The 27,908-nt window shown below is 43.6% G+C and overlaps 2 protein-coding genes across 3 annotated transcripts; one reads left to right on the top strand and one right to left on the bottom strand.

The window, feature by feature from the left end:
* Positions 1 to 612: 612 nt before the first annotated feature.
* On the top strand, positions 613 to 13,810 carry LOC311018350 (1-phosphatidylinositol 4,5-bisphosphate phosphodiesterase zeta-1-like; the record flags this gene model as incomplete). 2 transcript variants are annotated; one of them, XM_084017272.1, is made up of 11 exons in its annotated part: positions 613 to 805; positions 2,274 to 2,475; positions 3,818 to 3,962; positions 4,250 to 4,402; positions 5,902 to 6,105; positions 6,314 to 6,470; positions 7,424 to 7,540; positions 9,114 to 9,286; positions 10,974 to 11,097; positions 13,214 to 13,363; positions 13,603 to 13,810. In XM_084017272.1, 11 exons carry the CDS (start codon positions 613 to 615, stop codon positions 13,683 to 13,685), a joined length of 1,701 nt encoding a protein of 566 aa, XP_083873398.1. In that variant the 3' UTR covers positions 13,686 to 13,810. The 2 variants fall into 2 exon arrangements, with proteins under 2 accessions (XP_083873398.1, XP_083873399.1); XM_084017273.1 differs by lacking the exon at positions 5,902 to 6,105.
* On the bottom strand, positions 13,811 to 27,106 carry pik3c2g (phosphatidylinositol-4-phosphate 3-kinase catalytic subunit type 2 gamma; the record flags this gene model as incomplete). The annotated part of the gene is made up of 32 exons (XM_084017271.1): positions 13,811 to 15,265; positions 15,553 to 15,681; positions 15,820 to 15,899; positions 16,007 to 16,070; positions 16,167 to 16,263; positions 16,367 to 16,485; positions 17,052 to 17,220; positions 17,324 to 17,433; positions 17,522 to 17,678; positions 17,773 to 17,942; positions 18,035 to 18,171; positions 18,276 to 18,405; positions 18,886 to 18,978; positions 19,043 to 19,150; positions 19,234 to 19,414; positions 19,667 to 19,761; positions 19,918 to 20,011; positions 20,904 to 21,092; positions 21,290 to 21,423; positions 21,515 to 21,629; positions 22,074 to 22,205; positions 22,435 to 22,557; positions 22,636 to 22,819; positions 23,326 to 23,356; positions 23,527 to 23,652; positions 23,817 to 23,880; positions 24,016 to 24,086; positions 24,824 to 24,935; positions 25,036 to 25,150; positions 25,962 to 26,119; positions 26,485 to 26,564; positions 26,705 to 27,106. 32 exons carry the CDS (start codon positions 27,104 to 27,106, stop codon positions 15,113 to 15,115), a joined length of 4,122 nt encoding a protein of 1,373 aa, XP_083873397.1. The 3' UTR covers positions 13,811 to 15,112.
* Between the last annotated feature and the right edge of the window lie 802 nt (positions 27,107 to 27,908).

The following is a 27,908-nucleotide window of genomic DNA, read 5'->3' as shown; positions in this document are numbered from 1 at the left end:
TGAAAGGTATGGAGAAAGAGAGAGAGCGAGATGCACACACATAGCCAGGAAAGTCACAGACACTTTGGTCTCGCTGACTGATGGGAATGACGAGGAGAAGAGGGGGACTCAAATGAAAAAGTCACACAGACATTGCCTTAGCATTTGATTGAAGTGAGAGATAGAGAGAGAGGAGAGGGTGGTGTTGTGTGAGAGGACGGGAGAACTTTGTGCAAAAGTGAAGACCATGACTTCTCTTTTATTCCCTCTCAAGCCGAGTTTGAAAAGGAGCATTTCAACAGTGAGCTGCAGGTAAAAGCTGGGATACATCTCGAGTTGACATTTTATTCACCATTTCCTGTATATTTTTAGAGAGCAAGGGATGCGCTGTGTTTTTGAAAGCATTTGAAATATCTACAAGATGGCGATGTAAAGAAGTATACGCTTTAAAAGAACCAAAATTCAACACTTTCTTCCTTCCAGGACTATCGTGACGGATAGCAGCCTTGCAGACAAACACAAGCCTTTAATAAATTATTAGTAGCCACATGCTCTGGAAGTTTCACAAAGACATTTAAGAACAATCTCCCAGGCAACTAGGGATTAAGAGGCTATAACGACTGTGTGCAGGGCATGATGAAGAAAGGCAAGGCCCCCTCCACCAGGAGAGCTGAAATCCAGCATCTGTACCAATGCTACGCCTCAGGGCAGACCATTTTGCCCGCCTGTGCCCTCCTCAGGTTCCTCCACAAAGAGCAGATGGAGCTCACAGCAGATGAAGAGACAGCAGACAGTTTGATTGATAGATACGAGATTGAAGAGACAGGTAAGTGAAAGGAGAACTGTGTATGACATCAGGCTGCTTGCTGCTCATTACTATGGGTAAAAAAAAAGGGGGTAAAAAAGTCTAATTTTTAAGGAGTAAGGCTTTGTCACGTAATGATGGTAATTTAGTTAAAACAGAAGTCAAGGCTCGAGCCCCAGATTTGTTATAAACCCAGAGGCGGAGGGATTGAAATGACAGAAGGAAAATGGAAGTCAGGCACGTCAGTGGGCTAATAGACCAGATGTTGTCTCGGGCTCAGTGTACTGCTGTCTAATTCACAGAATACAAATAGCAAAAGGGGGAAAAAACAACACAAGGCTCAGAACTAGTCTGTCCTCACTTTATGGTATAGTCTTTGAGTAAGGGAGGGTTTTAAGCAGCAGTTTTGAGCTTGTCTAGCATGTAGTATGATTACAGTGCATACTTTATATATACAGTCCACTGTTCCACGATAGAATCCACATCGCTCCACTTGTATCCGAGATTCAACGATCAGTCATCCTCCTTTCCTGCACCCTGGAATAAAGTTTCCAGCGGAGGCCGATAATTGGAAAATAATCTGGTTCCCCTTTTTAAAAGTGGCATCCATCACCCTGGTCTGCCACTCTGCAGACAGTGTCCCCGACCTCCGTGTAACAATGTCCAGAGCCTTCAGCATCTCAGGGCACATCTCATTCATCCCTGGCACCTCGCCGCCGAGGAGCTTTTTGACTACCTCAGCAACCACTGACATGGATATTAGAGGGCCTGTTCAAACGTGGTCTAGTCCATGGGTCAGGTTCACGAGTTACTCAAAGTATTCTTGCCCGACAGTATCCCCAGTCTGGATCCACAGTTCTCATGCACTGCTCTAAACTAAAATAATACCAAAATAAATGGCAGTCAGTGCTTTGCCTGAAAACAAAGCACATTTAATTCATGCTGAGATATAAGTTACAAGATATAATTTATAATATGCATACTGGATCCCTTTCATACCACCACAGGCATCAAGTCACAGTATTTACTCCTTTTAAACAAATTATGGCGGACCCACTATATTACACAATGATTAAAATACATATACCTCAGGCCGCATGCACTCCTAGCCTAACTAAACAATACAAACAATAAAAGGAATATAAAATAATACTAAGAAAAAACAAAAGGTTCACCTTACCAGAGTCAAACGTTTCAGCCACATGGAGGGCTGGAGTGAAGCCTGAGGTCTCACCTGCTGCCAATCAGCCTATAGTTTCTCTGCTGATTGGCCCTGAGGTTTCGCATGGTCCTAGTGCCCCCTCTTACATTATACATTCCTTGTCATCTTTCCTTGATCTCATTATGTTTTCCATTCAGGTCAATGAAATGTTCTTAGAAAGAGACTTTTCGACTGCAGCCCAGCACCCTGGAAGTAGCTCACCTAACGGGAACGTAGTTGTTCATCAACTGACTGTCACTGACAGTGTTTCTCTGCCTCCTCTTCCAGCAAGAGAAAGCAGGTCCATGACATTTGAGGGATTCCTCAGGTACATGGAGTCCAAAGACTGCAGCGTGTTCGACCAGGCCCACAAGTCTGTGTACCAATGCATGGACCAGCCTCTCAGCAACTACTTCATCTCCACATCACACAACACCTACCTGACTGGAGATCAGATAGTAGGGAAGAGCCACCTGGATGCCTATGTTTGGTAGGGAGTACAGTGAATACAGTACAGCTTGTGGACTTCTTCATGATGCAGCAATTCAGAAAAACCACCCACTTCCACAGAGACTGATGGTTTATATATAATATATGCACAAACATGTGAGAAAATATAAAGTTGCGAATTAACCAACCTAAACTAATCTTTAATCCTTCCTAATCTTATGTTTAATTAATCAGCAATTTATGCTCAACTAAGCTAATTGCTTCCCAGCTTTAATGCTTATTTGCTCTCTCTTTATAACCACACATTCTGGATGTAACTCTGTTGCATGATATTGCCTCTTTCTCCACATGCCGCTACAATCAACTGTTTTCTAATTCTATACAATATATGGTATAATTAAAGAAAAAAGATAACAAAACATTGAAAATATAATGATGAAAAAAAAGTAGTAAAAATGGGTAAAAATGGACCTACCAGATACTGGGTCAGGAGGGTCGCAGGAGATTTTATTAGCCTCACCAAATGTAATAATATATGTATATTGTTATGCCTATTAACTCTACCTAAATGCATTTATTTGGTCTCATTTATAAAGTATTTAACATGCCTATATGTTTTCAATAACACAAGCAGAAAACAATATGGTGCAGCTGCAGTTTTACAAAGCAGCTCTGCATCGCACATAGAACAAATATCATCATGACATTCTGTGACCAAAGAGAAAAAAACATAGCTGAGAACGGAGGTGAAAGAACAGCATAAGCTGTGCACACAGGAACATCAACATGTAAGCACCATCCTAAAAAAGGCAATAAACTGGAAGAAAAGGCTGATTTCCCCAACAAGCAGAACCACGGTTTAAACATCTGCAGAAAAGGCGATATAAAACTTGGCATCGAGGTTGCAAGAAATGATATCATGCTGCCCCTCGTGTGAAATTGATATCATTTTTATTCCACTACCAACAGAATATGAAAGCAGTATCTTATAAAAACCAAGACATATTCTGTACTGCATGGACCAGACCATATATGTTTCATCATATGAAAGGACAACTGGAAACGTAACAGCACCGTTTGGGGAGCAGATGAGGAGAGAGCTTTGGAATACTGATTAGATTGCAGTCTTATATATATAACGTATATACATGATACTGTATATGATATACAGTATTTGCCACATATATGGGAATGGTTGGGATGAACGTGTGCATGGGAAGGAAATAGCTCAGGTTGTGCCTCGACTCTACACTTTCAATTCCCCATGCAGTACATTATACATACTCATCACAGCCTTGTCACATCTCAGTGTGCACGTGTGTCTGCAACGGATGCATGTGTGTGTATATGTGTATGTGTGTGTGTGTGTTTGTGTGACACAGTGCTCTGAGGAACGGCTGCCGCTGTCTGGAGATTGACTGCTGGAATGGGCCAGATATGGAGCCTGTAGTCTACCATGGCTACACCCTGACCACCAAAATATTATTTAAGGACGTCATCACCACTGTGGAGCATCACGCCTTCGAGGTAACTGCCTATAGTATGCTGCATGACATATTCCTGAGTGGTGCTGCGGGCTCTAACTCGGCGTTCGCCCATGCCTCTGTAGCCTCCGGGAGTCCCCACTTAGCTGTGTTTGCTCTAATTAATAGCATTGCTGATCGTAATGCTTTTGCATCTTAGATCCGGGTCGGATGTGTCGGGAGAATGTCCTGCAGAGAGAGCAGTACATCCACGCTGATGCTAATTGCTGGAAATAAGGTCCAATTAATTAATCTTTTATCCTTTTTTTTTATGTGATTATTTCTTGACAGGTGTCCACTTACCCGGTGATCCTGTCATTAGAAAATCACTGCTCCCAAGAGCAGCAGGACGTCATGGCCAAGCACCTCATCGCTATTCTGGGGGAAAAGCTGCTGAGAACTCCCTCGGATCACACAACCACGGGAGAATTACCCAGCCCAAATGTAAGACTCACAAAAAGAGAGAGAGCTCAACTATCTGAGCGGTAAACCAGAAGCGGAAGCAGTGTTTAAGTTTAGAGCTGCCGGCGCAGACGGAGGCGTGATAGTGTTTGCGTGTAGAATTCCTCGCCGCCTGCCATTGCAAAGCAAAACAAGGAGGAAAGGAGACCTTCTGGTCGTCACAGAGGGCCTCATTAGTCTCTTTGTGAGGCTTCCTATGCCTCGCTCCTCCACTGAGACATGGGGCGGAAATGGACCTCTGCATTTGCAAGCCTCTTTAATCCCTACAAGATTGGCCAAATCGAATGTGATGTGGTTAATTCTGAGATGTGTCCATCATGTGTTCGTTTCGATTACCCTATTTGGGTCCTGACTTTTCCACTGAAAAAGGTCCGCCTCAGCCCTCGACTGAGCGACTGGCACCGTCTCTCCAGTCTACTGAGCACGACGGAGAGGATAAAGGCTTTTTCTCTGAGAGTGGATGAACGTGTGCTGTCACACCGGAGTTTCTTTGCTGCCTCAGACTTCTACTGCCTTGGAAATGAGTTGTGTGTTAATGTGCATACCAGATTTTTCTTCCCCGTATCGTTCTTTATCTTTACGACTTAGGAAGTGGGGGCTTAGATAGGAGCCTCGGCACTAATCTTTCATCTTGACTATTAACCCCCAGCAACTTGAACACTGTATCAGTGTTCATGTGTCACATTCATGCAGCTTCACATCCAATTATGAAAGTGGAGCACTTCGCAGTTCTCCGAACGGTTCGTTATGTTATACTCCACTCTGACCAGTTAAATCAAAGGTTTTAGATCAGTTACTACTCTACTTTATTCTATTTTTACAGTAAACACGGGCGAACGTATATCCTAATTGACATCAACATAAGAAAAGCCTCTGTTGTAGTTCTCCAGACGTATGATTTTGTGCAACAGTAATGAAAAATGAAAGAGTGCAGTGCCAAAGGAAGCTCTGCAGCTTATAATTTCCATACTATATGGACTCTTACGGGTTGTTAATGTTGGGAGAGCTGTAATTATTTTGACTATGCATACTGTGAGGCTGACAGGGTGACTTCCTGCCGTGTGGCTTACCATGGAGCAGCTTCCAAGTCCGGACCCGAATGTTTTGGGTTTTTTTCTTTTTAGGATGTATTCTGCTCATCTGCCCTGTAGAGTATGAACAGATTTGGAGCCAGGGCAGTGAAATGTAGCAGCGTATGTGTGATTCACCACACCCGCTGCTTTCTGCTTCTTCATCCTATCACACTGGGCTGTGTGTACATACTGATGTGGCTGCTGCGTGACCCTTTGAAGAATGGCATCTTTTTGACAAGTCAGAGAGGGGGCGGCTTGTGCAAAGTAAATGTTTCTGAAATTTAAGGAGGCGGGAATCAGGCGACACAGAGTTTGTTTGACTTTGTGTGATGGTGTGAGGTGAATGTAGACGCCCATGATAACAATAAGGTACCCTTGCATTAACTTTTACTGTATGCATATTTGTGGGACTGCCAGGAGCTGAAGTACAAGATCCTCATCAAGAATAAAAAGCTAAAGCCCCACAGTCAGACGGAGGGTGCATCAGGGACAGAGGCAGAGGAGAGTGTAGATGTAGACGAGGATGAGGGTGAGGACGCAGACGATGAGGACGAGGAGCATCAAAGCACAGCAAAGTTCTGGTCTCCCAGAAATGCAAGGTCAAAGATGAAAGTAAGTCAGTTAGATCTAAGAAAAGTTTTTTAGGGAAAATAGAGACATATATTAGAGAGATATATATTATATATATATTCTGTACAGATACAGTTGAATGTTCATTGCAAGGTTAAAACGATGGGATGAAAATTCACTCACAGTTTGTTGCAATGAGGTGAATGCTGTCTTTGCTCTTTTTCCTCTCTACCCTAAATGCAATGAGTAGAAGAAGAAGGTGGCGGTAGCAGAGGCTTTATCTGACCTGGTCATTTACACCCAGTCTGTCAAGTTCATCAGCTTCAGTCATTCCAAGGACAATCAGAACTGCTATGAGAACACATCAATGGCAGAGAAGAAAGCTCGCAAACTAGCCAAAGCCTCAGGTAAAACGTTATGAAGTTAAAACTATGGGAAAAGGAAAGGAAAAGGGGAAATTTGATTCTGAAGTAATAAAGAATGTGGATAATTAATTGCAACAAAAAAAAGATCCAATTCTGAGTAGCCCAGCAGATTCACAATGAGCTCAAAGGAAAAGCCTCTGTAGGTCCTCGTTGGACAGGAAATGTAATTACATCTGGCGCCATAAACCTCCGTAATAGCAAAAGTATATTGAACATGACATATACGACATATGGGAGTACTTTATAGGGAATAAAGTACAACAGCAGGAGCCCAGAAATGTGCCTTATACTGCTGGAGAAGTGGAAGGAGCCCACAGAGGCTCAAATCAACTAATAATCTGTTAAACTGTCGCTGCGCTGCTGTGCGGCAGTATAGTGGAGAAACACAGTAATATAGAGAAATGAAATCTGCTTATGCTGAGGAGGAGTGACACTTCCCAGACACACAGCTACATTATAAGTTGGTTGGCTGGCAGGAACCATGAACAGTCTCGGCTATGCTGTAAACATCGTGTAGTCACTTATCATCCCCAAGCCCTGCAGGGAAATGACACAGATAGGTACCATCGCAAAGCTATGTGCCTTTTTTAGTCGATCCAGAATGAGGATAATTATACATGCTTCATAGTTTTGTTTGTGTATTCTCTTAAAATGTGCATTCCACATTAAGCTAGAATAACAGAAATGAGTCAATCTTACTCATAGGGTCTATTTCCTGTTGATATTTTGAATAAAAGCAGCTCATCAATAAAAAAAACCCTTTAAATGTCCTTGTAAACATACCTCGGTGTGTTCCTGGATCACTGCATCGTACAACCATCGTGAGTCCGATAGTTAAACTACAAAAAATGAGGCCATTGAAGTCTGAATTTGTGGACTGCCTAATCGGTGTGTCAGAGGTTTGACCTGTGAGTGTCGTGCTTCCTCCCGTTCAGGTGCAGACTTTGTTCAGCACAACCAGAAGTTCCTCAGCAGGATTTATCCAGCCGGCTCCAGGACGTCTTCCTCCAACTACAACCCTCAGGAGTTCTGGAACGTCGGCTCACAGCTCGGTGAGTCAAAGAGGGCGAGTACATGCCTGTCTGTGTCTCTCACACACACACACTCACACACACGCACACACACACACGCACACGCACACACACACACACACACACACACACACACACACACACACACACACACACACACACACACACACACACACACATTAATATGCAGTCATGGAAATGTTATACGTAACAAATCATTCTTTTATTGGGACCAAACTTTCAATAAATAAAGGAAATTTACTTAGATTCAAATAGAATGTAAAAAAAAAAAAAGGTACAGGTAATTTTTTTGTCGACAATAAGGTTTCTGTTTTGGTCTAAATGAAAACTCTGAAAGCAAATTAAAAGAAAATTACATGAAAGATTAATTTGTGTCAGCAGTTTCAAGAGGAATCAAAAAGTTCTGGCCACACTGAACGACCACCACAATCCATTACAAGCCTTTGTAATGGAAAACTTCAAAGGGAACAAACTGGTCGGGTGTCCTGTCGATTAGCCGTGAAAAGAACATTTCATTCCAGTCCACAGCCTGACCACCTCATCCCCCCGAGCAAGTCCTCTCCTGGCCCTTATCACACGTTTTCTAAATCGATTTGACCCTCCCCCTCAAATGTGTTTTTCTCTCTCTCTCTCTTTAAACTTCGTATGTTCCATTATCAAATTATTTCAAGCATGAGCATTGGGTTTGACTCCATATCACATACCTTTGTATGTGACAGTATAGCTTTTAGAACAAAAATACAAATTCCTAAACTTTATACCATCACGCCTTCTGGAAATGTGTGATTACCCATGAGCTTAAAGTCACAACTTTAATCTGTCTGGCGCTGTCTTGGCCGGTGTGCCTGTCACTCCTTCTGTCTCTATGCATCGTCCTCATCCGTCTCCATTGCTCAGTCAGCCAGCCGCCGACTCCGACGCGGAGCCCCGCTGATTGCTGAGCAGGCTACGTGCTTCGGTGGCAGCTATGCAGATGGAGGGTGTCACTCGTCACAGTAGCAGGAGACTGTGGTACAAAGCAGCAGCCTGGACAGATCAATTACACTTAGATGAGCAGAACATTCATTGGGATCTGTGACATGCACGTATATAAAAAAAATACATAGAAGGATGCATTGCAGTGTGTTGGTTAGGAAAAAATCAAAGATGCTTTGCATTATTTATGCTAGACTCACCAGTGTTAACACTCTAATCCAGCTCGAGATCAACCTGTTAACAGGATTACATCTGCTGCTTTCTTTATCTGCCAATCTCAAATGTCACTTAAGACATATGTGCAGCACACACACCATGCACTGCAGAAATCCCACTACAGATGCACTCATTGCACAGCTGATGTGTCCCTGATGCAATGTACGCCATTGTTGGGGAAACATTTCAAGTCGATGTATAATTTAGCTCCCTCCTGCGGAATGATCAAGATGCCTTAGAAAAAAGAAGGTATGCAGGGGATCATCTCATACTGTTTTATTTCAACAACTTTAGGCATTTCTCAATGTTCCTATAACAATATTGCCACTGCTGTAGCTCCTCATTTTCATTGTTCCAAACATTGCACCGTGTTGTTTTGCAGTGGCTCTTAATTTCCAATCCCTGGGCTTGTGTATGGACCTGAATGATGGCCGCTTCCAGGACAATGGGGGCTGTGGATACGTGCTGAAGCCGGCGGTGCTCATGTCCAGTCAGAGGAGCTTTGATCCCGGCTGCAGCCAGCACGGCCTCAAACCTACAGTCCTGATGCTCAAGGTACATCTATGGAGCACCGAACGCTGAATAATCCACTCAGCGTGGATTCATGGATTAAGGCGTAGTGTTAGAGGACTGTGTGTGCGCTTTATGTGCATGCATGTGTTCATTTTTGCCGTGCAATATAGAGGTTATGTTGCAGAGCTTATCTTGCTCTTAGCCTCCAGTTAAATGCTTTCCTGTCGGATGCTGTGTTCCAACAACAATACAAATCTCCCCGGAGAGTGTCTCCTTTTAATTAGATTATCTCCTTCAGAAAGTAGAGGGGAATCTAATGTAATTACACACACAGGGTCCAATTAATAAATCATCCCCTTTTCATTATTTTAAGCATGTTAGGGGACAGCGATAGCAACACTTGTAAAGCACTACACCTCAGACATGAATGAGGCTGCAGAGAACACAGTCGCATCAAGACACATCTATTTAGTGTGCCATCAGCACGACCGTCACACAATAACTCCAAGTCCAATTATGGAGATACAACAGTTTGCTCTTATGTGGAACATAATGGTGGGACTCAAGAGAAACCTCAGGCTTTGTACTGCATCGAAAATATATGGAATTGGCTGTGATCAGGTGGGACCCACTGCAGAGGAGGGAGACAAGGAATAGCAGAACAGCTTCGGAATCATAAAACCGACTGCAAATGTGTTTATGTTTTTCAAACGGACCCAGTCATCTTTGACTGTTTCCTCAGTTGAGCCGAGTCTGAATTGTAAAATGTTAGTTAAATCTGTTGCATTAAAGTCCGATCACACAATACTTAATTTTTGGTTTCGCAGGAAATAAATCTGGTTCAGACAACAGTTCATGAAGATGCATGAGCACATCAGACATTGTCTTCTAAAGGAGAATACACACACAGACACACACACAGGCACACACACACACACACACACACACACACACACACACACACACACACACACACACACACACACACACACACACACACACACACACACACACACACACACACACATTCCAAGCTAAGTGCATGAAATATAAATGTGGTGCGCTCCATTTGTGGATGCCCTGGGAGAAAAACCTACCTATATTTATTCACATCATCATTCTGTATTATTTGATCACTTCAGGGAAAATGCTGCACTCTTGACTCAGCTCAACTCGGTGGAAATCAGTCAGGAGTAGCATTCAGTGGAGGAACTTAAAACAGGGTCGAGTTTTCAATCTTTAAACAGTAAATTATTCATCTGCTCAGGAAAACAATAATTCCCCATGAGCTCTCATGAGTCTGTTTAGCATAAAACTGTCAACTACAAGCAATGGGCTGTTTTTCCAATTGAAAATATTTGTGAAATCCAAACTGTCCTATACGTATGGATTCATTCAAATGTAAATAAAGCATAAGGCAGGGTGTTTTGTAGCATGACTTTGGGAGTGGGAAAGGAACGGTCCTTTTTGGCCGGACACTGTAAAGCTCCGTGGGTGCCAAGCGGGGCATGTCGTGATAAGTACATGCAGGTTTGTCTTTGATCAGGGAAGGGATGATTCAGTGTGAGACGACTGCAGATAAGCCTGTCTCTCTCTCCAGACTTGTGTAATTACCACTCTCTCCCCCTGTCTTCTATTCTCGACGCTTACCGGCCCTCCTGGTTTCTCTTCTCTTTATACTTTGATATCAGTTAAATCCCCCCTTCCCCCTTTTTCCCCCTCTCTGCAGGTGATTAGTGGGTCCAACCTACCCGTGCCCCGTGGCAAGGCTCTGGACCCCTTTGTCAGAGTGGAGATTCATGGCATCGCATTTGACTCCCGCAGAAGAAACACACACACTGTCAAAAACAACTGTGAGTAATGAAGACCAACTGTATGAGGCCTTTTTGGGGTATCTGAAGAAGCTTTCCTTGATCAGAATTTCATTTAATCAGCCCAATGTGTATTTTTTCAGACAGCAGTGTTTCACTTAAATGTTCGAGAAATTAAGAATGGCAGAAAAGATGAATTTGGGAGATCGTATCAGGACATGATGTGTGTGCTTGTGGGCCACATTTGTTCCCCATACAATGGTGGTGTTGTGGCAATGGTGTCATAGATGCAGAAACTCTATCTAACATGCTCACAACGGCAAAGCTGATGTTCAGCAAGCATGGCTAAACATGCCCACCGCTGTTTTATACTACTGTAAATGGCATCTGAGAACATGCCTCACGAGAGCATACTGTAGATCAACAGACACCTGGGAGTGAAAACATGCAAACCACCTAAAGTGGATTCTGGAGAGTTTTTCTATGAGAGCAGTATTTTGTGGTGTCTCTAAGTTTTCTTTTAAATCTATTTCCCTGTAAGCTGCTGTTGGGCTTCTGAGGAAAAGTGTGCTGATGAGTTACTTCAAAATGTAGAAGTGGATTTCCTTTGAAGAGAGCTCTGTCATGCACTATTGCTATGACTGGAACATGGAGCTGACAGTCCTTGCATACAGGATGAAGTGCTACAGTGATTTTAAGCATCAGTTGGATCCTCATACATACACATACATCCATTTGGAGTCAGACGACTGTGTGCAATATCAGCAGCCTTCATAATGACAAGGGCTAGTTTATTCATGTTTATAATGAAAAATATGAAAATGACTGCTCTTAAATCCACTGTCCAAAACTGTCATTAGACTGCCTGTCGAGGTTTTAGACATACTCATATTTCAACTGGTGTTTACTGTAGAACACAGAGTAGATCACAATTTGGTGTGGAGCTTTTGTTTTTAAAAATAGCACCATGCAAATGATCTTAATATCAAGACATAACATTGATGGGATTCAGCACTGTATTGCTGCTGCTGAGATGAAACAGAGAGAGAGAGAGAGAGAGAGAGAGAGAGAGAGAGAGAGAGAGAGAGAGAGAGAGAGAGAGAGAGAGAGAGAGACAGTCCTGGAGGGCGCAGAGCGTTTATGCACGGGTATAAATCATAAAATCATTTCACACTATGAAACTGATAAGGTCACTGTTGAATACAAATTAACGTGGTTTCAGATGAGAATTTGGATGCAACAGAGGAACCTGAGCAAATTGTTTCGAATCAGAAATGGATTGAAAACCGCAGCAGAGGTGACTCTTAAGTCGTGTGCTCTCCTCCTTTTGTCGCTGTAAAATTGCAAGTAAATGACACTTCATGTCATCATGATAGGCATGCCATCGCACGTCTGAAACTCATGTATTCACTCTATGGTTGTTAGTTGCTAGTAAAGATTGGCTGATGTCTCCTCTCGTGACACTGGCAGGTCTGAATGTGAATTGAAATACCTGCAGAATTAAAGACATTACCGTCACCCTCAGCTATACTTTGTGTTTAGAGGTAATTAGCGTATGTTAGCATGCTAACACGCTAAGATCCATCCATCCATCATCGGTCAAACAACACAGGACTTTCATCCAGGAGGCAGCTGTTTGTCCCGTGTCAAACTAAAAGTAAACATTGACAATTTGTCACATAAGCTATTAATGTTGTTCGTCATGTGACTCACGTTGGCCACTAGTCACATGATTCATTAATGTCATCAACCGTGCTCTTTTTCTAAATCTAACTTAGTTTCCTGTTGAGCCTGAAGTTTATTTTGAAAAGACATTATACGTGTAACCAGTGGAAGCTGCTGTCTCAGACACTTACTTTGTCTGAAGTTTGGTGCTATGGTGTAGTGGATATTTAGGGTGGTTTTACTGAAGAAGTCTGCCTGCAGTGGTGGGAAATGATGCTATGAGAGTGTGAGAGTGAGCCAAAGCAGTAAAGTTGAGGGCTGTTAAACCAAAACAACGAGTCCAGAGATGCTTCACACTCTATAGAACCGAGTCAAGTAATACTTCTCTATTAGTTTATCACTATAAGTGTCACTTTGGACGTTACACAGTCATTTTACGCATTATATATCATGGCTTTAACTAAACCTACCGATGTTTATTGAACCCTTACAGCTCTGAGTCCTTACTGGGATACGGACATGAACTTCAACATCAGCGTCCCTGAACTCTGCCTCGTCCGCTTCTGTGTCCGTGACCAGACCGGCCTCCTCAGCAGCGATTTCGTGGGCCAGTACACCCTGCCCTTCACCAGCCTGAAGAAAGGTGAGCCTCCGAGGCAGCGACACAGTGTGTGGGGGGTTGGGAGTCACACAAAGGGCTAAATGACATCAGGTGACATTGCGTGACACTCATTGTATTTCCTTTCATTAACAGCATCAGCATTACTGAAGGTCGCTCTCTGCCCTGCACTTGAGTTTTTACAGAAATACATCTATATTTATACGCTGCTCATCATGTACATACGTGTCTTTTCATGCCCCCACTTCCTTCTCCACCTCCAGGCTACCGCTGGGTGCCTCTCCGGTCCCGAGACGGATGCAGCCTGGATCCAGCCTCCCTCTTCGTCTTTGTTTGGCATTCCTAAAAGCAGCTCTCCATATCAGACTCTCTCTATTACACACACACACACACACACTGAGCCAACAGATACAGAAGCATGGCTGATGCCGCAACAACAGCAAAAATATATATAAATAAATCAAAAGCACCTCAGATATAAATATCAGTTTTATTGTCCAAAGATAGGCATGCCTCACTGCAGAGGAAAAAGACCAGAAGACACTCTTACGAAGAATAACTCTCTGCCGGCATCACTTAAGTAGTGAGAAATCCCTGGAGTGGTATGGTGGATTCTTATCATCGAATTAATAATTGATGCAAGCGCAATTATCGTGGAAGAGTTGATCACACAAAAGAAGAGTCACAAAGGCACAGTGTTGTTTTTGGATAACTTGTCTATTCCAAAAACAATAGATGTGATTCTTTTATTAGATCAGAAACTGATGAGTGATGCCAGGATACATTAATAGCCCATGAGCACTACTATGAAAGACTAGCAGGCAGCATTTTCTTCCAAGCCTACCTCCCAGTGAGAGAGCCAGCAGGGAATAATATAAATAGCATTCACAGAGGTATACATTATTGAACCAAATCCAGTGCAGGGAAACGCTATTTCTATCCTCGTTCATCACTAAATCCTATGAATGAGGCGGAGGAGAGCACGGGTCAGCCGGTCTGTCAGGAGGAGGATGGTATTAAGATAACACGAAGACCTGCCGTAGCCTGGAAAGTGTGTGTGTGTGTGTGTGTGTGTGTGTGTGTGTGTGTGTGTGTGTGTGTGTGTGTGTGTGTGTGTGTGTGTGTGTGTGTGTGTGTGTCTTTTCCACAGGTATTTGTGTGGACAGTGCCTGCCTTTGCCTGTTTGCACATGTATGTCCATAACGGTGTTTGAATGCCACTGATGAACGGGACAAAGGCTGGAGTGATGGGGGGAGTGTTAACTCAGCCCCTCAGGCTGGAGAGGCAGAGTTGTCATCCCGCTCACACACTCTCCTCACCTCTCTCCCCCCGCCTCCCTCATCGCCCTGCCTCCCGCCTCTAATTCCACTGGTCAAGGGCATCCAGTTGACACAGCCAAAAGGTACAAAACGCATTCAGTCTGAGCAGGTACCAGATTGGCGGTCCCCGACAAGGCAAGGCATCGCCTCCTCTTTAATCTGTCACATCGACAGTCTCGAGTCAGTTTTGAAGATAAAGCACAAATGGAAGTGCCGGTATGATAATAAAAAGTAGTTTATTCCCATCTTGTAATGTCATCCAGATATCTGGTCCACAACCAGCATATTTACCTCCAGAGGGAGGTTCAGTTGCATCTGATAAATAAGTATAAATGAGAGTTCGCATAACCTTTGCTCAGGTGAATTTGCCTCATTCATAGTAGGAAAAGTTTTCTGTCCCTTGGTGTGTTTGCACCCTCTGCTGGCAGCAGAGGTACAGTGCAGCTCTCTGAGGTCAGATTTCACAGTTCCCGAGGGGAAACCAGGTCTCCTTGTCAAGCAGCTCCTCCTCCAGTCTAACATTGGTTGCAGCCAAAAAGGTATTCTTGCTCTTCACCGTCACTTCCAGCACCATCCCATACAGCAGTCGGACATCATTGTATTCCAGCTGTTAATAAGAGGCAGGTAGTTTAGCTATCAAACAGCTTTACATTCAGAATGATTCTGCTGTACAGTTTGGCTTTTATCTGAAATGTGTGTCATGTTATTTCCCTGTTTCCTTCCATTCTGCTCTGCTAAGGCTTCCCTTTGCAACATAAACGATTGTAAAAGGGCTGTTAAGTATGAGAAGCTGCTGGCTGGAGTCTGCAGGGTTCAACACCCAAAGATCTGACTCACACAGCAGGGAGCTGTAATGTAAAACCGAGGGATGCTGTGAGTGAGCTAAAGCTGTACCAGTTCATTGAAGGTGGGGTTGTCATTATTACGGACCACCTTGGTCGTCTTCTTCTTGTAGAGCTGCTGGGGGTCCGGTCTCAGGTGCGTGACCACGTAGGCATCCGGGTTGGCCCCGTTTGCCTGCTTCTGTTGAAGAAGAGAAAAAGGCTCAGAAGGGAAAGCACACGCCATAAAGTATTTATACGTGGATGACACATTTGCATGTATGCTTTCTTCTTGTTTAATGCTACGAACAACATCAAAGTAAGAGTGAAGGAAACTCACAATGTTCTTCAGGTGTTTCACCAAGACAGAGAGCTTACTGCCAGAGTGGGAAATGTTGAGCTGGATCTGAGGACGTGCCCCTGAAGAAGATCAGTGCAGAAATCAACATGCATATCAGAATTTACCCAGAATCCCCCCCCCCCCCCCCCCCCAAACACCCACTTATTATTTAGGAGCAGCTAATTACCTGTCACCACACTTTCCTGGACTGTGTTGGGGCCATCCAGGAATAAGCTGCACACAAATTCATTCTGGAAGTGGGGCAGTGAGGCAGGTTTACAGGTCAGAGCCAGGAAAAAGACAAGAGATCAGGGAGAGAAAACCAACCAGTGACAAAAGGCACTTACTCCCTTGCATGGTCCCTCGAAAAGCTGTTTCAGGTATTTATTCAGCAGAGAGATCTTCCTGGCCTGGGTGAACGACATGTTAAACCACCGAGGAAACCTAAATTAAACAAACAAATGAAGTCATTATTGTGGAAAGGAAAGAAAAGAAAAGAAAATATCCGTACGATGTGAGCTGTATGTGTATATTTATCTTCACTCACTGAGGCAGCATACTTTCGATGAAATATTTCAGCAGCTGCTTGTGTATCTGCTCAAGTTGGCCAAATGTCTTCTCGCTGTTTATAAAACCATCATGGATGGTCACTCTCAGGTCATAGATCTGCAAAACAAACCAGACTAATTAATTTGGTTGTAGCATGACGATATGAGGAGCGACTACTGATAACACTCTGATCCACATAGAAGCTCCCAGGCAGGTGGGAGCTTCTTTGATGACCTGCCCACATGCTTACAATCTCATGGAAGGAGGCAGGGGGTCTGTAGAACATCCCATTATTAGAGGTTACTGATTAACTGGAAAATGCTTTATTTGTATTACCTTTATGTAAAGGTGCATGATACTTGTAAATCTAAGTAACCGGGCAAATCTCTGTTGACTGACAAGGCGCTCCATCGCTAAAAAGTTAAACCTGACATCAGGAAGCCTCATCTGATCAAAGAGCAGTGAAACGCCAACAACCATCAGTAACACTCTTCACGCTGGGGAGTAAAGGAAAGACTTTCCAAACACAGCGCCGCTGCCTCGGACGCCACAGACCCAACACAAACATGGTGAGTGCCGAGGGTTATTCCTCTTAAAGCCAGCGCTTCCCGCCCCGGTGTTTCATCAGCTCCCCTTTCTGAATAACCAGCACACACACACAATAACAAAACATGCAGCCTCACCACGTTTCTCTCCCTGATGGCGTATCCCAGGATGACAGCCTCTTGGATGTTGGTTCTGGGAGCGGGGATGCCGTCCTGGGTTCGCGGATCTTGTTTCTTCCCTTGTGCCATGCTGTGCGTCAGGAAGTTGACCTTGGTTGCAACACAGCTGATGCTCTCTTTGATCTTCCTACAGCAGGAGGAATACAAAACAGTCAACGAATTTAAAACAGCAGGAGAAGGAAGGTTTGGGGATATTATGGAGAATGAGAGAGTTGTGTTGGGCACATTACTTTGTGAAGTAGGATGTGGCCTCCAGGTCGGTGTCGTGAGGTCTTAGATTGTTCTGGACATACTGCAGGTCATTAGAGTCCTTCAGTTCTGGCATTCCTGCATTTAGCATCTGGAAACCATGAATGAAAAAGGTTTTTTATGCGACATTATCTTTTCTCTGACGTAGCGAGGAGGATGCTCTTCAGTAAAGGTCTCACCAGCTCCAACATGCTGAGTATCAGTGCGGAGCGCTTTCTGATTATGTTGTAAGCCTCACAGCAGAGCTCCACAAAGCGATGCAAGCGCTGAGGCTTCTGCCCCCCTCCTGAGATGAAGTGCTGCATCTCAGATGTAAAGATGAAAGGTGATCGGTCCCTGTCATTGAAAAAAAATAAATTAAAAACACTTCTATTATTATTACTGACTTCATACATCTCCAATAAAAATGTTTTGTTTTTCACCGACTTGCCTTTTAAAGCTTCCAAACTTCTGTGCATTACCCATAATCTTGCCGAAGTCGATGTGAAACATGTGTCCCGTGTGTCGCAACATGATGTTGTCATTGTGACGGTCGCAGATCCCCAGGATGAAGGTGGCCACGCACCACCCCGCACACGAGTGGATGAAGTTCATCACAGCCTGCACACGCAGAGTCGGGTGGTGTTACACAACGCCACAGGCAAAAGTGAACAAGTGTATGTTAAAGAACACAACGGTCAGCAGGTCTTAACCTTCTCATAGTCCTCCTTAGTTTTGTTCAACATGTGGAACCATTTCTCTAGCGTGTCTTCTCGAAGGGTGCCACCCAGACCCCACTCCTGCTGGATCTTCCCGAGGGTCACCGCCTCTGGAACCACTTCCACCAGGCCTGAGAGCCACATAGAGTATGGGTGGGGGAGAACATGAATTCAAGGTGGCAGAGATATAAGACAAGTAGAATATGAATTCAAAAGCACAAACAGATACACTGACCCTGATCTTTTCCAGTAGATAGACACCTGTAGGTGATCATTCGCAGGTCCAACCCCTCCTGGAGCCAAACCCTGTCCATCATACGGACTATCTGAAGGACCAGCATGTCCTGACGCAGGTTATCTCCTGTCTGAACAACATGTTCAATTGAGTGATGAAATCTGCTTTTGCTTTTGTACCCAGCAACCTGAGGTGTCGGTGCAAGCTGCTCGGTAACTGTCCACAAGCTTTTAGTTCGCCTTGAACTTCATCTCAAAGCATTCCCCCTTTATGTCTGTTGTAGCGCTGCTCTGATATCCTACTATTCATATCTTCCATTGCTATGAAAATACTTGAAACAACAAAGTGCCCCTCCAGTGCCTCTACTGACTCTGCTAAATGTTTTCCTTGGCTGGTTTCTCAGCATTAGAGGATATGCACTGTGAAATTCTTTTTACTCTTTGGGAACATTTTTATGAATGAAACCTGCCTATAATAAACATAGCAGAACAGATATGCGATAACTCGTACGATCAAACCTCAAAGACAACAGTAAGAGACATTCAGGAGAAGAAAACACAAATGTTGTTGCATGAGGTCTGGATCAATAAAGCAACATAGTATTACCAACCTTGCAGATGATGCTGATGTTCTTGGCTAGAGTGTCGGAGCAGATGAATGAGATCCCCAGAGGAGCAGCATTGGAGTTGTAGAACTTACAGGCCTGTAACATATCGGAGTTTAAACAAGGGCATGCAGCTAGATTATGTGTTGCGTAGCATTCTTACATCCACGTCCAGTGCCTTAAAACGGATTGCAGGATCCAGTGGCAGACAACAGCTGATCCCATCTTTGAAGAAGTCGCCAATCTTTAACTTTTCTTTGTTCAAAACGTTCTGGGGAGAAATGCATTGAATGAAAAAGTTGAATAAAATGCCTGACTTGCAAATGAGGACGGTTAGGTGATCCGTTTACAGACCTTCCGTCGAGCCTTATCGGCAGTGCGGACCGCCTCAGCCACCTGTACGAGCACAGACACCAGGCGGGTTTCGTGCTCCAGCTCCTGCCTGAGTGCCCGACCGCAACAGTGCCTCAGGGCGCCCTGAACCTTACCGAACCAACTCTGGTGGAACTGGTCAGTGAAGGCATCCTCCAGCAGCCTGCCGGCATGCAAGACAGATCATAAATGATGCACATTTTCTGTACATACTGCAGTAGAAAACACAGATATGAGTACATGATGCATGGAGCGCCTTGCAACATCCCTACTGATACTCATCACAAACAACTTGTTTATTGGTAGAACTAGAGTTCCATGCAAACTGTGCTTGAATTGTGAATGAAACAACAATAGTGTCGACAGGAAGCCAAAACCACATTCCCTCAGTGTGATGCCTGGCGCTGCTGCTCACCAGTAGAGTTGCTGGGCGATCCCCATGTTCTTCAGTGATCTTTCCAGCAGCAGCATCACCAGAGGTCCATCCAACTCCCACTCACTCTTCAGAGCCTGCACCACAGGAAGACGGATTAAACCACCATCCAAACCATTGAGGGAAACCAATGGAACTCTATTCAAACCAATTAAAGTACTGGTTTGGTCACAGATACAGGAAAGACGCAGAGGAGATCATACAGGGATAGAGGTGTGTGTAAGTGTGCTTACCTGGACCAACTGGGGCAGAAACACCTCTAGATCCCCATCTGGGATCTGTTCAAAGTACTGAACTGCAGCCCTCCTCACAGTCTGATCATGAAAGCTGTAAAAGTCACAGATGTCACGTTGGTTTGTCTCCTTGCCTTGTAGAGTTTACTGAATCATTACGAGCATCATACTGCACGGTGATAATGTTTATACTGTCAGCTACTACAAGTACTTGAGTACTGTTTGATACTATTGATGATATATTGCTATGGTTTATAAAACTAATTTAATCTGTACAGGTTTGCTTGCTTTGCATCCACCCCCAGGGACAATATGTTTTTTTTTTTATTATTAATTGGAAACACAAAGATGATTGTTGAGTGTTTGTTCTGAAACTCCTTTTCAGAGTTTGGTGATTTTTTATGTGATTTTTAACAAGTGGTATAATACTGTATGACATATCAAGGGGCATATTATGTACACATAAGACAAGAATGGTTCTAGTGATAATAAAAAAATTAAATAAATATTTTTGACTCTTTTTACAGAACAGCAGGTGGTTGGATTTTCTATTTCATATAGTTAAATGCATGTCATGCCTGTTCATTTTTTTAATTAGTTGTTCCCGTCAGTGGAGGACAGAAACAGACAGAGAGAAACCTACCTGGTCACATTCTGCTGCCTTCAGGAAGTACTGCAGCTATGCTCTTCCTATAATCGTCCTTTATCCGCATTCTCAGTTCTCTAGCTTTATTCTTATATTAATGTCATTATCACCCCTCTGACTGTCAGGGCTAGAGGCCACAGATGACACGTAAAAACATATCATATTTTGCATCACCTCCTTAAAAGATGCCAATATCCTACTGCTATAATGACATGGCTGTAATTAAACCGTAACCAACAACAACACGATGAGCCTTCCTCCGTGTGGCACACAACCTATTTCTGTTGATCCTTGCAGCTTTGCAGAGCGACTGTGTTCATGTCCCTGTGTGTGAACCTACCTGTCGCTGAGCAGGAAGAGGGCCTCCTCAGGTAGATGGATGGCCCAGTTCTCTACAACAGTATAGATTTCTGTCAAGTCTTCGGGCTGCCACCGGGGTGCTCCACCCAGCAGCAGGTGGAGGAAAGTGCTTCCTTTGTTACTGCAGTGACGCTTACTCCAGAGGAAAGCCTTCTCATTTTGTGTCAGACTGGGGGAAGGAGAGAACAAGGGAGGTGTTTAGGGATACACACAGCAGGAGGTGTGTTTATATTGCGGCAGAACCGAATGCCAAGGAAGGAAATAGAATTCTCCCTTTAGAAATAAAAAGATGATGTATGAGTGAAAGCAGCACATATACACACACAGCGGTGCATACTATAATAGATGTTGTTTTCTTCTACTCACAAGCAGAGGCACTGCTTCTTAGACACTTGGGACTGCTTCTTCTGCAACTCCTCACAAGGTTCAGTAAATACGATTGAACCAGGGAGGGCGATGGGCCTCTGATACTTCCACTCAAACTGATCTTGAAACTCCAGCTGGGGAAATATGGGAGGATGAGTGATTTAGCAGGTAATGTGGTGTTTGTCTTTTGGCCAACAGGGGGAGGCATTGACTAGTATTACTGACCTGCAGAATGACCCCATTGGCTTGTCTGTGGCTGTCAGACACGGCAGGGGTGGGAGGGACAGACAACTCGGTCAGTGTGGACATACTGAGGAGCACGGTCCCCCTTACCAGAGTCCTATTCATACAGAGAACACAAAGTATATGTCACTAATTATACCACTGAGATATAAGAACTCAGCAAATGGTCCAAAAATAATATAAAAAAATAAATAAATAAATATGAGAAGTAAATAATAATAACCTTTATTTAGATAGAAATAGCACTAGAAGTAGGATTCATTGATATGCTAAATCAAATCCGACTTTTCAAGTTTTTATATTGCAGCCACATGTTCCAGATGCACGTCCACGGCTTGAGTCTCACAAAAGGTTGTCCGTATAAACATTTGGTCCTCATTCAGCATGCATACGTACATCGCTGAGCTGGGATCAGGAGTTTATCTCCCTGAACTTCCACAGCTTCCTCCTGTACCATCTTTTAGTCAAATGTCATTCTTGGTGATTTTAAATGTGTAAACTAAAACTTAACAAGCTGGTGTGAGTGCTGTAGACAACCTACCGGCCGCTGTAAAGGGGTAGTACTGCCCAGCCTAGAAGCTCGGGGCTCTTCGCTCCTCGCTTGGAGCCCTTGAGGTGAAAGGTCAACATGCACTCATACGGCAGCTGATTCACTGGAACAGGGAACACCATCCTAAAATCAAAAACACACACTTTTCTATACTCTTTTCTTTTTCTACTATTGGTCAAATGAACTGTTATGATATTAATCACACACATAACTTCAACAAAGAGCCTGGGTCACTTCTTTAAGGCACAAGGACAGTTAGCGATGACTCTGCTGAATCAACTTTCACTTTCAATGTGATTCTTGGAAAACAGGAAAGAGGAAGTTGGAGATGGTTGAAGGATCCGGCCCTTACATGCGGTTGCACTGGATCTTGTTTCCGTATGACAAGGCGGTGCTGATATTTTCAGAGACGCCTGTGTCACAGATCTTCATTCCTCCATACGTCAACTCACAGGTCACGGAGAAGCACTCGTAGCTAAAACAATGGACGGGAAACAGAATCAGACTCACAGTGGTGTTTTCTATCTGTGTGTGACTAGAAATGCACACATACTTGATCAGCCAGATCGGTTGCAGCTTGTAGAAAGCAGATATATTGAATTGGATGATATCTGTGTTGTCCTCGACGTCGAGGGCTGGCGGGTGTCTGGTTACCTCCTCGCCTCTGAAGTCTGACTGGAAGTTGTCAAAAAAGATCTTCAGCACATTTAGCAGCGCCCTGTGGAGCATGATCATGGCTGGGATACAGAGAAGAAACACCAGTTTAGACAATCAAAGTTTATATATCAAATACGTGTGTATTCATGAGCAGTAACATAACACACTATAATGTTCTCATAAGCAGCAATAAGGACATTTCTAAGTTTATTAGTGTACAGTATATGTCAACAACTTCTCATATGAAGAAATATGTTTTACTATATTGTTATTCATTATCTGAATAAACCCTTTTATCTGCTTACAGCTACATTATAGTTGATTATAAACCATTTACTACTGTTTCATTTGGAGGGCTCTATATAGTGGATTTCACACTCACAATTTTAAATCCTCTGTTTGGTTATCAAATAAAAAAGTGCCAAAAAAAAAAAAAAACTCTCTCTCTCTCTCTCTCTCTCTCTCTCTCTCTCTCTCTCTCTCTCTCTCTCTCTCTCTCTCTCTCTCTCTCACACTCACACTCACACTCACACACACACACACACACACACACCCATGATGGCATTACAGCTGAGCACCTACTCACCAGTTTCACACTCCGACATCTCCTCATGACTCTGTAACAAAAAGATAAGGAGATGCGGCGTTGTTGTATTTTTATAGAACTAATCTGTATAGAAAATAGCTTAAAGTAGAATTCAAAAGCGATCACACCAAAAAAAGGCAAAGGGTTGAACTGTAGCCCTTTGTCACAAGTAAAGATTCCCAAATGTATGCAATATCCTACCAGAGGTATGGGATTGATTCTGTTGAGCCTGCCGATACCGTCCTCCAGTTCCTGACACGAAAGTCCACACAGAACATTGCTGATGGTGCGAACACGATGCACAAGCACGTTGACGTTCATCCCAGACTGCAGAAATGACCAGATCCGAAATATCAGAAAGCATTATTCTGAGGTGGATGAAACTCACAGTATGAGAATCACATCATATATCATATGTGTGTGAGAGAAATAGATGAGATAGTTGTGGTGTTTAAAAAGGAAATGAATAAACATATCCTCTCTTAACTGACCTTATTTCTCAGAAGCTCCGTCACCTCTCGGTTGTAGTTAGTGAGCACATTCTGCATGCTCAACCTGAGAGAGGAGGAAAGGTTAAATACCAGCGTCATAGGGGACCATCAAGCAAAAGTCACCTGCCCCGGTATTTTCTACAAACACACACTGGTTGACACATGATGCACTGGACAGCTGATGTGGGATGCGTCTTACTTGCAGGTGTTGAAGACACAGACGGGACGCAGGAGCTGGTACAGTTGGCATGGCGTCCTGTCGTCCTCCCCCTCAGGGCAGAAACACAGGTTGAAATTCTGATTGCTGTGTTGGACTGTAGCAAATTTATTGTGGGGTGTTTTTGAGTAATCACGTCATCTCGTGTATAATTTATACAGGGTCGCCCACGAAGTAAGTAGAATGTAATCATTGCACCGGGTCTAAAGTGATTACTGATGCATTTAAATAGGAATAAACAGAGGATTGTGTCTGAAAACAAAATATTCCAACTTTATGGGCAACAGTGTATAAAAAATGCCAACATGAATCACGGCAGTGAAAGTTCGGTAACACTTTCTATGAAGGGCATGTCTATAATGCACCATAATTACATTTATAACACATTATAATGCATTTATAAGGCTTTAGTAAAACCATAATAAATGTTTATAATCACGCATGACACCTTATAACAAGGCTTATAAAGTATTATTAGAGGTGGACATAACATAAGCATTCATAACGCTTTATACTTCCATGCCTGAGTGACCCCAGAGTTTGACCCCAGAATCTCTGCGTAACCCTCAACGTCCGGTTTATTTCATTCTCGCTGCTTAATGCCACCGGCCATGACGTGATGTGTAAACAGAACAAAGTCCAGAACCCGGGGTGGAGGATTTTACAGCTACAATATAACGTGACGTAGGGAGCTGGCCTGGGGCCAGGGGCCGGGTAAGACAGGCCAGCCCTCCTCGGTAAATGATCTCCACCGTAGGAGGGGACGGAGACGGAGTTTGAACTGACTTACATCCCTGCACAGGCGGTGCTTCAGGTCGTCCGTGTGGAGCAGCCGGAGGGGGACGGCAACTTGGAACTTGGAGTAGATCTGAATGGTTTCATGCATACCCAGCAGTTCTTCACTGAGGAGAGATCGACAGAGTAAACAATGGATGTGGAAACGCACCCCGTTTAAACAGGACAGATCATACATAAGCATTCATTTCTGGATGAAGGACTTACTTTTGGAGATACTCATCAGAGTTGCACAGTTTTAAATAATGACGCCCCGTTGTGCTGGGAGTAAGGTCCAGCAGGTGGAAGATTTCATCGATCAGACTCTTCACTGTCCTGTTCACTGGATTAAGTTCAGAGATTAGAGTCCACCTCTGCCAACATCTGCAGGGACTGAAGAATGAGAGAGCGTCCTCCGAGTAGTGCAGTGCTGCTTGTCTGCTGCTTTATACTTGTACTGCACATTTACCTGACAGCTGGACTTACTGGGATTTCACAGACAAACCATAAGATGACTGATGACTGATGAAATCAGATAAAAGGATTTTGTTAATTGGATGTGTGGAAAGCTCTGATATGATTTAATAAGGTCACCAAGAACTAATAAAACAATGAGCATTAAGATGTAAATTGCCCTGCAAAGCTAAATTTACAGGCTATCCTGAAGTCCTGAATTTTGAAATGTCAGAATTAAAGGGCCTCTTTCCCCTATAGGCAGTTTTACTTTTGTGACTATAAGTACATATTGCCAGCATTCATATATGTTTTTTTACATTGCAATATTGTTATTTTACTTCGACTCCCGTAGATGTAAAAACAAAACTATGACTACTTCTATTACTAAGTTTAGGCTACACTTTCTAATTGCCAGCTACAAAATCAATGCTGGTGTTTGAGTACTTTGCCAGGTGTTTTATATGTCTCTCCGTTTGTCTCGGTGTGATCTGTGCAAGGCTGCTGTTATCCCATCACAGTTGGGTTTCTAATTCTGATTATCAGTAATAATAAGATGTTTAGGTCTGACAGGATCACGTGAAAAAAAAGCCTTCCAAATGTGTATTCTAATGGGGCTCAAATCTCATTAACTGTGGGTACAAATTGCATTATTGGAGCTATTGTGAGTGACTGCAGTGTTGTGTTGTGGGTAATCGTACCTGTGGTGGGGAAGGGGAGCTGGTTAATGCCCCAGTCGGTGGCCACGCTGACGTTCACCTCCACCTGCTGCAGCAGGGCGGGGTGGATCTGTAACACTCGACCCCACACCACACCTGAGTTATGAAGGCTGTCTGCATGCCGGTACCGCTCCATTAGCCTGTCAGAGAGGGTAAACGAGTCCAATGTTGAGGTCAGGCCAGAGTGAAAATGTAATTATGAAACATATTCAGTACTTAAGCTTCATACGAAGATGATTCATTTCACTTTAGTTGGAAGAAGAATTGAAAGAACAAAAGGAGAACTCATGTTTCTGTCAGTTCAGCAAAATAAGCCACAAATGGAGAAAATATTTTTTTTATCATGTGATGACAAAATTAATACCACATACAATATATACAACATTTAAAGTTATATTAGTGTTTTTGTCTTGTGTGTCATAATTGTGGGTATTTTAAGCAAAACCTTTTCAATTCATTGGTCGATCTCATTGACATTTAATAAAAGCCAATGTTTCTCTCTCACTTGGAAGTTGCAGCACTGAAAGCAGCCAGCCTCTTGGTGCTGCCCTGTGGAGTGTCTGTTAGTTTGATGGCCCATGGGTCCTGATGTGGAAAAAAAAAAGAGAAGACAAATATACATTTTTTGGTTTTCACTCTGATTTTGGACATTTTAATTTGGGTCAGCTGATTGGATCACAAAGCATCTTTTGACTTTGCAGAGGAAAACACTACTGGATACTCACATGATCGTCTATTTGTGTTCTGGAACGGTTCAGCTTATGAGCGGGCCCAGCGAGGTCGAAGGAACACTGCTTGGTGAAGTTGCTGAGGGGTCGTGTCCTGGGGGGAACAGGAGGGGGTCGACTTGGACAACCTGCACTAGGAAGCCTGGTTCTGAGTGGAGGGGGAGGCCCGGCTATGCTTTGGTGGACTGTATTCCCAGGACCTCTGAGATGGTTGTGTTGGGATTCAGTTGAGGGTATGATCCCAGCCAAGGTGGTCTCATACACATTTTCATTATCCCCAGGAAAGTTTTCTAGGCTCTCGTAAATATGCGTAACAAAGGGATCCTCAGAGAGAGGCAGGGGGAGGTCTCGTGCATCTTGTCTCGGGGTGGTTTCACTTTGCCTTGGCGGAGGATCCATCACACTTCAGGAAGTCTACCTTTTAGTTTCACACTCTCAGCACTTCCTCACTTCATAGCACGACACAGAAAAACTATGTGGTGTTAAAAAAAATAAAGAAAACCAGAATTAGGAATGAATGACATGAGAGTATGAGACTTCACAGACAGGGCAAGTAGGCCGGTTTTATAACTGGAGTCTAACTGAACCTGCGCGTTAACGCAGCAGTCTAATAATTAACAAGTTTTCAAATCTACCGGTGAGCGCCACAATATCTAGGGCACACTGTGTGAAACATGAAACATGAAACAAGTCTTCAATACCACCATCACCATCATCATCACCATCATCATCATCGCATGAGTTAACTGGCATTAAAATGCTGATCTGTCAGAACTCTCTGATTCAATACAAATCAAGACTTTTCACCTCAATAAGGGTCTCACATGAACTAACAGCAACTAACTTTAGATCAGCTCTAAATACTGAAACTATTCGAGTGTTCTGAGCTTGTTTTTGTGAGTAACTTACCGTCAAAGCTCTGTTGACTGCCTTCCTGTTAAGCCATCCTGTGTTGACGAGGGGAATGTCTGACTGAAGTCAGAGGGCTAGTTAGACCTGTATCAAATCTGGAAACCTTCCCATCTGTGTTTCCTAACCCCTCCCACTCTCTCTCTCTCTCCCCCCCACACACACACTCCCTCCCTCTCTCTCTCTCCCACTCTGTCTCTCTCCCTCTCTCCCTCTGCTGGAGGAAAGAGAACATTACACGTCGGTTCAACTAAATCACATCCACTCCTCACTCAGGAATGTGATTGAGCAG

This window comes from Eutrigla gurnardus (genome assembly GCF_963514095.1).
Source record: "Eutrigla gurnardus genome assembly, chromosome: 9".
Taxonomy (NCBI): domain Eukaryota; kingdom Metazoa; phylum Chordata; class Actinopteri; order Perciformes; family Triglidae; genus Eutrigla; species Eutrigla gurnardus.
This window is presented reverse-complemented; position numbering and strand designations above follow the sequence as displayed.